We start from the raw sequence: 9212 nt of genomic DNA, 5'->3' as shown, positions 1-9212 counted from the left end.
GGTAGTAGTGATTGTGATCATTCCACAACTTCAACAATGGTGTTTGGTCCAAACTTATCGAAAATAATCATATTCAGCCAGAGCTTACCACCTTTTCTATCCATTTCTATCATCAATTGTGATGCTTTGTTTTCAATAGCTCCGTTGTGTAGTTCATAATGTGCTAACTTGTCTAAACTTGGCCTGAAACCACTTGAACTCTCCGAAATGTAAATAAAATAGACTAAGATAATCAGCTTTACATATACTGCTGGGCTGTCTATTTATTTTACCACTGATTTACCATTTCCTTTTTGAATCCAGAACTTGGATGAAACTAAAGTTGGAGCGACCATATTTGTATCAATTATAAACAGCATAGTTGCTGAAGTTGGCCAAACTAACTGAAAATGTGTGCTACCGTAGCCAGGTGAAAAAAGCATGGTTGAAGATCTTGATAAAATTTAAGTTATCAGATTAGTATCAGTGAACCCAAAATATAGTTCCTCACATGGTCCTGTAGGCCAGTATATATGCTCATATGATTAATGCAAACCTGCAATAATGGTAGTATGGCACAAAGCTTCTGCCGGTCCACAGTTCCTCAATTCCAGACAATTGGCATGTACTCATTGCATATATATTTGGTGGATTTGGAAACCAAAATTAACTTGCTATATGGTTACACTGAATGATTGATTTGTGAAAATCCAATAGGAATTTTCAATCTGAACCTAGTTACTGCTAGTCAGCTAGCAATAAGTTCTGGTTGTTATCTGCCCGTAAGAACTGGACGGCAATGCTAGACGAAATCGATCGAATTCCACCAAAGTTTAGCTCATTGGATGTCCATTTCTAACATCAATTCTGATGCTTCATTCTTAAGAATTCCATTCTATACTATCATGATGTGCCAAACTGTCTAAACTCAGCCTGGTTTGGCTTTTGATTGCACCACTGATTTGACATTTGCTTCTGGAATTTGGAATTGCGATGAGCTGAAGTTGAATCAGACATATTTGTATGGACTACAAAGATGCTGAAGTTGGCCAAAATAATTGTTGTCAAAGCCAGGTGTGGTAAGCTTGGTTAAAACCAGACGATAAAAAATGAGTCCTGCTACACATACGATGAATATTTGTACGATTTACGTACGACAGCCACAGCAGCCGTTCGATGAATCGCACGGACGAGCGGGATCACGTCGTACGAAAATCGTATGCACTATTCATCGTACGCACAGCAATTCCGATAAAAAAATAAGTTTGTAGATTTGGCATGATCTACTGAATGTTAGCTTGACCATATCTATATGCGCTACTTCTGTTGGTTTTCTGAACTTCTAGTGTGCTGGTCTATGCTCTTTATTCTGTACTCATGATACATGATATATCTGTATCATCGAGGAAGGCTCATTATTTTCTGGCATTATCATATTAGTTATTGTCTTATTGAGTCAATTTTCTTTGTCTGCATCAGTTGTCTTGTGCAATTCAAGTTAGTGCCCTTGACTTACATATTGCTTTGGGTTTAACTATATATGACAGGTCTCCCTTTGGGATGGAATCATACCGGCGAAGGAGCACGCCAAGTTCTTGATCCATACCACAAACAAGTACAGATTTATTGACCAGGCAAGCGTGTTGCCTTGATTGTGTGTTAATTTGATGGAAATCATCTGTATGATTAACCCTGGATTATGCTTTGGAATCTCCATCTGCACGGTTGTTTGATCCATGCCGTGCCTGTGTCACTTGCAGGGGAGCAACCTGAAGGGCAGGGACTTCAACCTGACGATGCACTGGCACATCATGCCCAAGACGGGCAAGATGTTTGCGGACAAGATCGTCATGACGGGGTACCAGCTCCCCGAGCAGTATAGATAGACCGCCGCCGTCTCTGAACAAGAGCTGCTAGGCCTATCTATATATGGTCCGCTGTGCTGTGCAAACGCAGGAAGTGTTTAGTGGCCTTTTTTGCTCTATATATGATCCTCCTCGTTGGAGCAAAAAATGGACGGCACATTTTTGTCAACATGTACACATACAGATCGGTTTCTTTTTACTAGTCTATCATTATGATCATGGTCAAGTCAAAGGTAGCTTTATGTGTGCACGCATGCATGGTTTTAACAAACATTCGGCGGTTGACTGGACCCAGGGAAACCCGATCGACCTTAATTTTGCGGGCCCCCACGATCGAGGGACGCAGTGCTTTCATGAAAGACGTCCATTTTTCACCCCCAAATGTAGCCCCTGAACTCAAATTTGATATGATTTTAACCCCCAAATCATTAAAACCGGGTAAATCTCCCCCTCAGATGGTTTTGCTTCAATTTTAGGCGGTTTTGGGGTTAGAAGTGTGGCGTGGCATGGTATTTGGCTGTGCAGACATAAATAGTTAGCTTGCCTGCTCGTGATGCACCTCGTTTGCCATGGCGCCGCCTCCTGTTTGCGCTGTTGTTCCTGCCATTCCTCTCACACTACGAGGTCCTCGAGGGCATGGCGACGGTGGCAATCTTCATGGTCTACGAATAGATTGATGCGCGGTGGGACGGGCCGCCGGCGCCCCCGATGCTTTGCCACCCGTTGTTCCTCTCCCGCCGGCTGTCGCTCCAATCTGTGGCCGCGGCTGGGCGGCTCATCCTCATCGTGGGGTTCACGCAGCCGCTTGTATTCGGCCTGGCAGCGACGCCCGTGCCATGCTGAATGGCCGACTCGCGGGTTCTACTTGCTCGGCATAGGTGATGGACGGCAGGCAAGGCTGTTTGTTCGTCGGGGGCGCCAACTGCAACCTCATTTTCGCGCGCGCCGGGGAGATATGGGACTCCGCCCCGCTGTCTACTCCATGGGAGCCACCCCCTCCGCTGCGGGACGAGGCGGTTCATCCGGGACGCCGCAGATGCCGTCTGCTCGGGCGGAAGACCTATATGGTCAACCTATGCGGCAGCTACCGGAACCAGAGCACAACATCACGAAGAAGAAACTCGGGGTCGATGGGCTTGCCTGGGAGGGGTCGGCAGCGCCGCGGACACCAGAGGGATCTCAAGGGAGGCAACAGAGGCGTCGGGGCTCCTCGGAGCTAGGGAATCAGGCGCGCCGGCGGCAGATCCGAAACGAGGAAGACGACGCTCCCACTGTAATTCAGGGGGCGACTCGCACAAATTACTTTGCCAAAGTAGGCGAGGGAGGCGTGGCGGAGATGCTTGACATGGCAGTGTGGCTCAAGGTGGTCGGTGGATGCGTGGGCGGCGGCGCTGGCTGTAGCACAGGCGCGTGCGGGGCACGCGATTCCCGTCGCGAGAGGGTGTGAGAAGGGTAGGGGAATGGGAAGGAGTGGTCGGGGCATCTGGGGCGACGCTGTAGCATCTCGGTGGGGAGCATCGAGGGCCATGAATGTCGATGAACGACACAGAGGAGAGATGGAGGGAGGAAGAAAATGACGTCTTCTCCAAAAACCACCAAAATTATAACAAAAACGCTCTAGGGTCAGATTTATCCGGTTTTGAGAATTTCAGGGTTAAAATCATACCAAAATAGACTTCGGGGTGTTATTTGTCCATTGAGGCACATTTAAGGGTGAAAAATGAACTTCTTTCTGCTTTCATTCCTCTCGATCGGTGAGTGCCCAAGGGTAGTTGGGCCTGTACTGCAGCTCCACTTAGCCCAAGTAGTAACAGCTACGTTGATGTATCTGGAGCGTCTAATCCCCCTGAAAAAAGCTGGACCATCGGTCAGGATCGGAGGCTAGCCAGGGCACATTCCACTAGCACGCGCTGCCCTTTTTGCCTAGCGACGAGATCGCCACAGCCCACAGTTAACCTAACGCTTGCTCGACAAGGAGACCCAAAGAGACATGGCTGTGCGTCGGAGACGGCGGCGCACCGGCGTCTAGTTTGCGGATCCGAGCGTTGTCTGCCAGGTCAATGTCTTCCGCTCGCTGTGCGTATCACTGACCGATATTCTTCTATAGTTTGGGAACAAGGATTTTATGGTGTAGATCTCAAATCAAATAGATTAAGAACATGATGATGCTCTGGATGCAAATCGTGACGAGTAGTTTTGGGTCGAATTGTAGGATGGCACAATAAATTTGCACAACTAGCAGGAGTAACTTTGCACGGTTGCAGATTTGATTTCTAACCTATGAAGAATATCTTGCATATCGTTTTTATTTATTTGCTCCTCTAATCTTAATTTCTTGGACACTGCTATTTATAGAATAATAATCTTATCATTAAGCGGTCCAAGAACAACTATGTTTTTTTTATCAAATTTCTTTTAGCACTATTCATGGAGTCATTGTCTTCGAACCTTCGGTACCTGGAACCATATATAACTATGCTCCACCGTTCTAGTAAGCTTGACAATTAACACGTCTTCGTATTTCCAAGGATGTCTTGTTATAACGGCCTTCATATATTCTCTCTATATATAGGGATACTTGTAAGATCACAATGACACAAACATCAAGTGTTCATCAAAAACATTATATATATATACACGTGTGTTTGATTATTATTAAGGGCCCCAAAATTTAGTTTCGCCCCGGGCTCCTAAAATCTCAGCACCGGCCTGAAGGTACTATCTCGGTTCTAGTTTATTTGTCCCTTTGTATTCCATGCCAAATTTTAATCTTCAATTTAACTAATAAAATGTTAATGCGTATTATAACTCAGGACGGAGGTAGTAGTAAAACACACATTGTCAGTTTAATTAATTATTTGATTAATTATTACGTCAGGACACATGTTTAGACGAAAGTATCAAAGTAAACACTGCAGGCAGGCAGTTTGGGGTGCTGACCTGACCGAGACTGACTGACGACCGACCCTGCATGCGGCATATATGTGATCGTTAAAAGTCGCATTGTTGTCGTTAAAGGTCAATAACGACCACAATATGATGGTCGTAGTAGGCTCCATCGTTAAAACTAATTTTCCGGTCGTTATTTCTTATAACGACGGGATAGTGTGTGGTCGTCATCCCTAAGGCAATAACAACCACAATTATAGTATTAGCGAGCACTTTTATCATCACTAATAATTTTATATCATTTCCATTCAACCACCTATAGAATCCTTAGTAGCATCCAACGCTTAAATGTTATCCGCATTAATTAGGAAGCAAAAGAATCTCAATATTGAAAGGGTCATAGCCTCTTTTATTAATAAAAGTAAGATCAACTAACAAAATTCCGACATACAAATCTGGAATTAAAACGGCATTTAAGACGTTTGAGTCAAAAACACTCCTTACACGACTAAGGTACTTCTCATATCTAATTTGGAAATGAAAAAACTAGAAAATATATTCTTTATTAATCTTCAATCGAGGGGCGCCATCATTGTTTGAATGGATATAATTCTTCATCGGCGACTAATACCTCCTCGTGCTTCTTTATACCAAGGTGCTCCATCATTCCTACAAAATGTTGAGTAAGTTATAAAAGCCAGTTCACATAAATAAATTGGCACAAAGTATAGTGGTAGATAAAATCAGTATATGAGGGCAACTTACTTGAGCATGTTGGCTTTTATGAGGAGTCTGGTAGACCTCTAAGAATTGTTAGAAATTGGCACAAAGTACAGGACATAAGACGAAGTCATATCTAGCCACTTAGTTACAAATTGATATTTGTTGCAAGTAAAAACTAAAAGAAAGTACTTGCATATGCCCTGAGTGACAAAATAGAACATAACTAGAAGGCATTAATGGTTATAGGCCTAGAGAGCATCAATATATAATATGAATGATCATAATGGAATTCAAATGCAAACATCCGTGGCTCTTATTAAAATCAGACAGGAGCACCGACCGCCGGGAGCAACTGCAAACACAAGATACAATAAAACAGGAAACCCTATGGTGCCAAAAACATTTTTTGCTGAAGATAATTGAAGTGCACAAAGAGTATGTTGGAAATAATGATGGCGTGTGTTGTGTTGTATCCGGGTTGTACGCAGAACAAATACCTAGTATACTAGGATTAAAACTTGTAACCAAGTAGGTTAGCCTGTGGTAGTCCTAGCTGCTATATATACGCATGCATACCCTTTTGTAAACATTGAACAACAACGAGAAATATAAGAAAAGAATCAGGCCCAATACAAGGCAATACGCCCAGTTTTTTGCCTATACGTGTGCATTAGTACGTTTCCAGCCGTGAGGACCGATCAACGCAAAGATCAATTAGGTGTTGTGTACGTGTGTGTTGCTTCAGGCTTGAATGAATTATCTAGATACTAGCGCCCTGTTCGGAGTATCTCCACTCCACAGCTCCACTCTGGGAGCAGGTGGAGTTAGAGTGGAAAACGGCGGAGCGCCTGTTTCCCGGCTCTCCAACTCCCCGTATTTCGTGGAGTTAGCGGGATTCCGAACAGGGCCTAGCTTTGGTACTGCGTGTTGCTTCGGCCAGTTTGGGACAGGAATCAAACTGCTTGTTCTCTTTTACAAAATCCTCACATATGAACAATCAATTTCCATGTACAAATAAATATAATCTATTGACTAATTATTATACAGGCTAAATCATACCTCATGCATTGGCATGATTGCTGCAGAAGACAAATACCATCTTCTCTGAACTTAAAGTTCAGAATGAACTTAATACATTTTCCGAGACCAGCAAAAACTGTGATCTCAAACGGATTTTTCTGACCGTGGTATTCAAACCTGTAGAAATAAAAGAAACCAAATCAACACTATACTTATTGGAACTGATTCAAGAACAACTAGACCTATGCAAAATCATCTTCTCTATACAAAAACAACTTAAGCGATTAGTATCTTCCTAAAATACCTTAATTGGAGAAAGGTCATCTAAGAAAAACACGTCAGGAAGAGCTTGCTCGACCACTCTCGCTAATTCTCTTCTTTCACAAATAAATCTGCATCAAGGAATAAGAGAATCTTCACGGTCAGGTGTTCCTTGGTGTTGTGGCGACGCGTGCGCCTCCTCCTCCCCGCTCAGATCCTACTCCCACGGGAAGAACAATCGGTCCCTGCCCCCGCCGCCTCTCTATCCTCCTCACCCCAACAATGCGTGGAAGGCCGGTCTAGGGTTAGCCCGTACCTCTCCTGCTCGGCTTCCTCCCGATGGCCGTGGATGTGGAGGACATGGATGTGTTGTATCTTGGGAGATGGGTGGACGAGGGTCATAACCGAAGGCGGAGGCCATGCTCATGGCGGCGGATCGAGTGGAAGAGGAAACGAGAGAGAAGCGGCTGGCAATGTGGGAGATGAAACGAGGGAGAGGGGGTCAGATTACGAAGGTGAGGATATTAAAGGAGGAGGAGATTGGGTCAATGACGACAACACCCATGGGCTTAAAAAGAGGAGTAACTCGGTGTTTGTTACATGTAGTTTTTTTTTCTAAGGGGGTTTGTTACACGATAGTTGGTAGCCTTAGCCTGATCTCCACCATGCGAGGTTCGCTTAGTTTTCTAATGACCAAGGGTTTCTTCCTCTCGTCGTTAATGATAGTTTTTCTAGTAGTAACAATTGGACGTCGACATGGTCGATCAATTGATTATCATTATTCATCGCCAGCTGCTGCTTGATCTGGTTTGCCGGCCGGTCGTAGTCCTTTTGAATTAGTAGTACGTAGTAATTATGTGATCAGTGGCACTAAAACGCAAGCACCGATTACCAGTCACCACCTAACCTAGCTAGGTCCTCCTCGTAGTCGTCGTTCAAGGAAAGAAGAAACACTCCTGGTAGGAGTAGTATACTTGTCAAACCACCACCACCAACGCCTCCGTCTGCCATGCATGCATGCATGGAACTCTTTCTACTACTCCGGGGTTCTCCACCAACCACGGACGGCCGGCCCTCGTCGAGTCGACGGCGCGTACCGGAGGCAACACGGTCAGTATCAATAATTCAATACATGCAAACCACCACAAAAAATAGTATCAATACAATGCACGGCCGATGAATTCCTTCCTTCCTTCCTTCCTTCCTTCATTCAGGCGAGTGGAAAATCGATACACTCTGTCGGTCTCGTCTGGTGCACGTTGAGTTGAACGCTAGGCTTTCACGACTTGGACGGTTGAAATCGTTTACGAAGACAGATATGCAGCATGGGCAGAAGGAGTGGATCATTGCCTTGCCGGCCGATCGTGCCTACATGCACGCATGCATCGTGTTTCTTGTGTACTGTGTGCGGGCGATGCCGTACGTTGAGCGCTTGTAGCTAGTTTATGTACGTGTGCACGTACGCGTGCCAGCGCAGGGCGTTCTCTCGTTCAAAAACCAACGAACGAATAATGTGCTGCATTTACACAAATGAAATGAGCATGTGGTTTATATTCTTTCATTTGTGTGCGTATTTTAATCAGGATGTTATGGTTTTCCTCTACTCTGTGCCTCCGGATCGACATCGTCCAGTCGTCCTACTTGTCTCTAGTGTACACATTGAGTTGAACGCTTGAAACCATGCGTAAATAAGTAAATTAAAAACACATACAGATAATACGTTGACAGAATGGGTGAACTGCCCTGTCGCTAGCTACACCGTTGGCTTGTAGCAGGTGCCGATCTTGTTGATCTTTTCACATGTACTTTTGTCTTGCGAGAAGAACTTCACGTGTTCTTATTTGTTTAAAAATGAATGGAATTGTTGTTCGTTGCTTTATATATATAATGGGGCGAAAGCATTTTTCGATAAAAATGAATGGAAATGTGTGTCGGATTTGCAGAAATGAGCATGTGTGCATGTTTAGCACTCTAGTCAGGATAAATCTATTGTATTTTTCATGCCCGGGAGAATGGGAAGGTGAGCGCCCAGGCCGTCGTACCTGTTCCACTGATCCATGTGCACAGGAAACAAATGCACGCGGCCGGTCATACGATCCAAGATATTGTGTTTGTTTTCTTGACAAATACTCCTTCTGTAAACTAATATAAACACTGATGGAAAAGGGGCCTTTGGTCGCGGTTCGCAACTGCCATTAGTCGCGGTTGCGCAACTGCGACCGAACGGGCGCGACTAAAGGCCCCACCCTTTAGTCGCGGTTGCTTAAGAACCGCGACTAAAGGCCCGTCCACATGGGCGCCAGGCGGCCGTCGGGGCGGAGGACCTTTAGTCGCGGTTCTTCTGGCCAACCGCGACTAAAGGCCGCCGCAGGTTTAGGGTTTTAGCCTCCCCCTAAACCTGTTTTCTGTTTAATTTGTATTGTTTTATTTCTTTTGTGCTTTATTTTAATTTTGAAGGAGTTTCACATATTCTAC

At 44.7% G+C, this 9212-nt stretch overlaps 1 protein-coding gene across 1 annotated transcript in view; it reads left to right on the top strand.

The window, feature by feature from the left end:
* Window positions 1-2063, top strand: part of LOC123104772 (signal peptidase complex subunit 3B) — a 4185-nt gene extending 2122 nt beyond the window's left edge. Inside the window, exons 5-6 of the mRNA XM_044526655.1 lie at window positions 1527-1613; window positions 1740-2063. Of these exons, the coding sequence (XP_044382590.1) occupies window positions 1527-1613; window positions 1740-1865 (213 nt within the window). The 3' untranslated portion in view covers window positions 1866-2063. The remainder of the gene's footprint in view (window positions 1-1526; window positions 1614-1739) is intronic.
* The last annotated feature ends 7149 nt before the right edge of the window (window positions 2064-9212 follow it).

Source organism: Triticum aestivum, chromosome 5A (genome assembly GCF_018294505.1).
Source record: "Triticum aestivum cultivar Chinese Spring chromosome 5A, IWGSC CS RefSeq v2.1, whole genome shotgun sequence".
Classification (NCBI taxonomy): Eukaryota; Viridiplantae; Streptophyta; class Magnoliopsida; order Poales; family Poaceae; genus Triticum; species Triticum aestivum.
This window is presented reverse-complemented; position numbering and strand designations above follow the sequence as displayed.